Source organism: Limulus polyphemus, unplaced genomic scaffold, assembly GCF_000517525.1.
Source record: "Limulus polyphemus unplaced genomic scaffold, Limulus_polyphemus-2.1.2 Scaffold2839, whole genome shotgun sequence".
NCBI classification, from domain to species: domain Eukaryota; kingdom Metazoa; phylum Arthropoda; class Merostomata; order Xiphosura; family Limulidae; genus Limulus; species Limulus polyphemus.
Window position 1 is genome coordinate 70,783 of NW_013668449.1, and position 4,657 is coordinate 75,439.

The 4,657-nt window shown below is 33.2% G+C and overlaps 1 protein-coding gene across 2 annotated transcripts in view; it reads left to right on the forward strand.

Moving 5' to 3' along the window:
- LOC106468026 (probable lysosomal cobalamin transporter) overlaps nucleotides 1-3,981 on the forward strand; it is a 45,672-nt gene extending 41,691 nt beyond the window's left edge. For both annotated transcript variants that reach the window (XM_013928424.2, XM_022396329.1), the window contains exon 15: nucleotides 2,791-3,981. In XM_013928424.2, the coding sequence (XP_013783878.1) occupies nucleotides 2,791-2,904 (114 nt within the window). In that variant the 3' untranslated portion in view covers nucleotides 2,905-3,981. The remainder of the gene's footprint in view (nucleotides 1-2,790) is intronic.
- Nucleotides 3,982-4,657: the final 676 nt, after the last annotated feature.

A 4,657-nucleotide genomic window follows, 5' to 3' on the forward strand; every position in this document is an offset into this window, starting at 1 on the left:
TGGATACCCTGGCCACGTCGGTATTCACAGAACGAGCTCGCTGACACCGCAGCTAAGTCCGTCTGCTCTGGTGCCATCACGGCCGTGCCTGTCCCATACATGGACTACAGTCCTGTCTTCAAGGCACGGCTTCGTGACAGTTGGCAGTTGACTTGGAGTGAGCAATGCCATAATAAGTTTTTCCAGTTCAAACCTTCTGTTGGTCTTTGGCCGTCTTGCTTCCGTAAGGATCGGAAGGAGGAAGTAGTCCTGGCAAGGCTACACATTGGTCATAGTTTTTTAACCCATCGTTTTCTTTTATCAGGTATTGACCCACCGATGTGTAGCCATTGTGACATTCAAGTCACAATAGCCCACATTTTACTGTCGTGCCGTTGTTACGACCGTGAGCGGCGGCACCATTTTAGACACATTTTTTCGAAAAGTTTACCCCTGATGCTGGACAGTGTCATTGGTAATGGTGACACTGTCCGATTAGATTGTGTTTTTAATTTTTTTACACACTATAGGTATTTTTAATTCTATATAAATCTTTTATTGACATGTATTGGTTTTAACTCGCTGTATTTTTACATTTTACTTTAATTTACTTTTATTGTTTTTACCGGTTGTTTGGCGCAGATAGCCTTGCTGCTTTACGCCATAAAGCACCAACCAACCAACTCTTCCAATTGTCAGCTTGTTCTAACTACCTGCTGTTGAAAAAGCATACGTTTTTTGTCCTGTTATAAATAACAATTAATCTTACAATCTAAAACTGTCATGACAAAATGTTTTTTTTCTAAAGAAGTTAAAAAGAAAACTCGTTATCAAAACAGTTTCCAATGATTTTTTTCACCATCATCATGACTAATAGTAAGTAAATTCAATGAAAGGTAGCTTTTTATTTTGTCACTGTTGAAGTTAATAGTTTGTTCTGATATCTCTAGAATATCTATATTGTATATTCCTGAGAAATTCATCCTTAAAATAAAAATAACTCCAGCTGGTAAGTTCATGCCTTGTATTTCTCATGATCTTGAGATTTTAGGTTTTGTGCATCAGATAATTAAACAACTAAAGAAGGGACACTCTATTTCAGTAAAACATACTGGGAGATCTACTTCATATCACATGCAGAACAAGCTGGTGTTTGTCAGAGGCAATAGGCAACAAACCTTATCAACAATTGTAGAAGTGATATCCCTAAGTTGGTGCACTGAGCAAAGCTCTTGCATAGAGTTAAATACAGTGGAAAGGTTGCTAGAAAGAAGCCACTGGTGGCAAGAGTGAACAAATTCTGTTGTTTTGACTGGTGCCATTCCTTGCATGTGAGTGGCCCATAGTATTCTCAGATGGGTCAAACTTCCACCTATTCACATTTGGTTATACATGGATCTGTAGGAATCTGGATAGGCTTTTGACTCATTTTCTTTACATACAGCCATTAGTATTAGAGGTTTTAGAGTCATGGTTTAGGCAAGCATTTGTTACGGTAGCAAAATATCGCTTACATTTGTTCGAGCTCATCTCCTTTTCACAGGATATATATTTGTTTTGCAGGACACTCTTTTGCCTGTGTTTGAACAAGGAATTCTTTACTATACATGTGACATTCTGCAACAAGACAGCAACTTGCCACACCTCCAGAACCTCCACAGTTCAGAAAGTACAGAATTAATTGCAACTACTGACCAGGCATCCACAAATAAGATGGAAATCCCCCTTCACCCCCAGATTCCTTTATTATGAGTCCCAGAAGTAAACACTGAAGTCTGAAGGTCTGTTTCACCAGTGGCAAACAGTCTTCCTAAATAGGGTTGACTATGCTCAGTAAATTGCCACAATATTAGAACTAGTATGCATGTTGTTGTTGTTGCATTAATTTCAAGATGAAAATACTGCTGAAAGTCGATTATGAAAATGCACACAAGATGAGAGAGATTAACAGTGGTTTCAAAGAGAAATTTCGATACGATCACTCACCTCCATACAGAGAAAGCTATTTTACTCTTAAAATTGTGCTAATCTGCCTAAGAGACTTGCATACCACCAGCCTTGTGAGAACTCCAACCTAAAATTCACACGAATCATATGAAATTGGGTCAGTGCACGATGATGTATCGTGCAGCAAAACCCTCCACCAATAGGAGCATGGCACACCTCCTCGCATGAACTTTCTACATTCACACATGAAATATTTCATTCTTTTTCTCGGCATGGTTGCACTTATACGTGTATATTTTTGCTGAAACTTGTTGAAATAAGTACTTCAACAACTTTGATTTTTAAACCTTTCAATATGAATTCACAGATTTATGTCAATTATTTTTCCTGCTGAGTACAAATATCACTCATCTTTACCAATAATTTAGGAAGTTCTTGCCTGTTGAAAGCACCTAGATAGGAAACTTAGAGTCATATGATCACAACCAGTATTCTTGTTGCAATTATAGGATTGTTATGTGAGAAAAACTGGGCCAAGACACAATTGAGAACCTGGTTGTTTCCATGCCTAAACAATTGCAAATCTTTGTGTTTCTGGAGATGGTCCTACTAGATACTGAACATTACTTTGTTGTACACCTTTACAATTGAACATTAGTAGTTTTATGACCGTGATAAATGTATGTAAAAAATTTAGATTATTAAAAGTCATTTGGCTGGGTTCTTTGTGTTGGTATATATACACATAAACATGCTGAATTATAATTGTATAATTAAAATTGTACTGATCATGGCAATGAAAATTTAACACTGATCCAATTCTATAATTTATTAATAGTAATTGTGTTCTTCTCTTAATTTCAGGTAACAGTAATTGCTTTTTTTGTCACCATCATTCGAAAAAGGAGGTCGTCAATTGAAGGTCTGGTGGAAGATGATGACTTGGAAGAAAGTGATGATGATATGTTGAGAGCTTGAAAGTTAACCTTATAACTTGCCTATTTATATTTCAGTTAGACTTTTTTCTTTTTAATGTTACTACTTATTAGAAACAGTCATAAACTTGTTTGATATCAGTTTTCTTAAGTGAGAAGTCAGAATAATGGTAATACTGTGAGGTTTTTGCCAAAATTTAACTAAAACACTAGTTTTAGATATTATCTTATAATTATGCTCAGTGTTTGAAACATCAAAAATATTTTGAGTCATGTTAAATCTTCACAGTATTTTCATTCACAACCTTTGTTAATTCTAGTGATCAGTGGTTAGATCATTGTATAGCATAGCATCTTTCTATAAAACAAAACTCAAAATATTAAACCAGCTACAGTCGTGAATTACTCGAACATTTCACTCTTTCCTTAGTGGTTCTGTGATAAAGTCCTTTCTTATTTAATATAATCTTTTTTCAATTCTGAAGAGTTTTTTTTTTAGGGTTGTATTCCTCTTGCATCTGTGGAATATAAAAAATGGAATATTAGTTTATGTAGTTCAAACTTTGTAATGTTTCTGGTGCATTTGAATAGTATTTTTTGTTGTGTTTTTAATAAGTAATCTATCTCTGTATGTATAGTAAAAGCTTATCATTTGATATTCATAGATATTAGATATTCTGAAGTAAAACAATTTAGTTCTTGTTTTATATTGCTTTGAATAAAAGTATGTTAACTTGCTCTTCAAATGAAATTGTTCTCCTCTAAGCTATTGCAGCTATTGTTTTCGTTATCTTAATGAGAAATATATGCTGTTAGTTATATACATTTAAAAATATTGATACAGTTGGTTTTAATTGTTTGTTTTTTATCTGTATCCATTAATGCATGGAAAGCTCATGTAAAATTTAAACTTGTTTCAACTTTGGGTGTCAGTTGAAAATTACCCAAAATTAAGATCTAACTGCTTATAAATGTGAATATCTCTTGTTTAAATGTAGTGAATATGTATATATATATATTCAAAGTGTATATTGGTATTAGTTAAGCTTAAATTTAGTTTCTCCATCATTTATTCATAAACTATTATTTTGGAACTTAATAAAGTTGTGTTTTATCCTAATTAAAGAATTGTGTCTCAGTTATTTGTTCCAAGTGAGTAATGTTATGGACTGTATTAATAGTTGACATGATGGAAATACATACCATCTATAAAAGTAATAATGATAATGAGTGAAAATGAAATAAACCTTTTTATCTGAAATGAAACAAAATTAGAAAGACTTCATTCTTATTTTGGTTTTAAATGGTAGAATAAGATGTTTTTATATCATAAAATGTGTATAGTGAATATTTATTTTTTGTAATAAAAGTTGTGCAAGTAACAAATTCTTTTTAGCCACATTGTGCTACTATGATAAGAGTAAAAACACAAAAGCTAAGTAAAAGCTTTATTATTAAATAGAGCTGACTAGTTTCAGTAACTAATAAGTCAGATATTACTTTTCATCTCACCCAAACACTCAGTTTTGTGATGTTAACTCTTAATGTTGGTGAAAGTAACTCTGTGTACAGTATTAACAGGTATATCAGGGTTTTATATATGTGGGCTGGGATTCTTTTACAGTGTCCGTGACTTGTTGGTAATAAATTTGAACAATAAATGGACAGCACACAATTCACTTGGTTTAAAATAATATATTCAAAACAAGTCAAGCGCATGTACAAAAATTCGTTACACTATAGGATCTCACATTTATATCGAAAACAATTCTCTTTTCATGTCAAAAGTCCACACA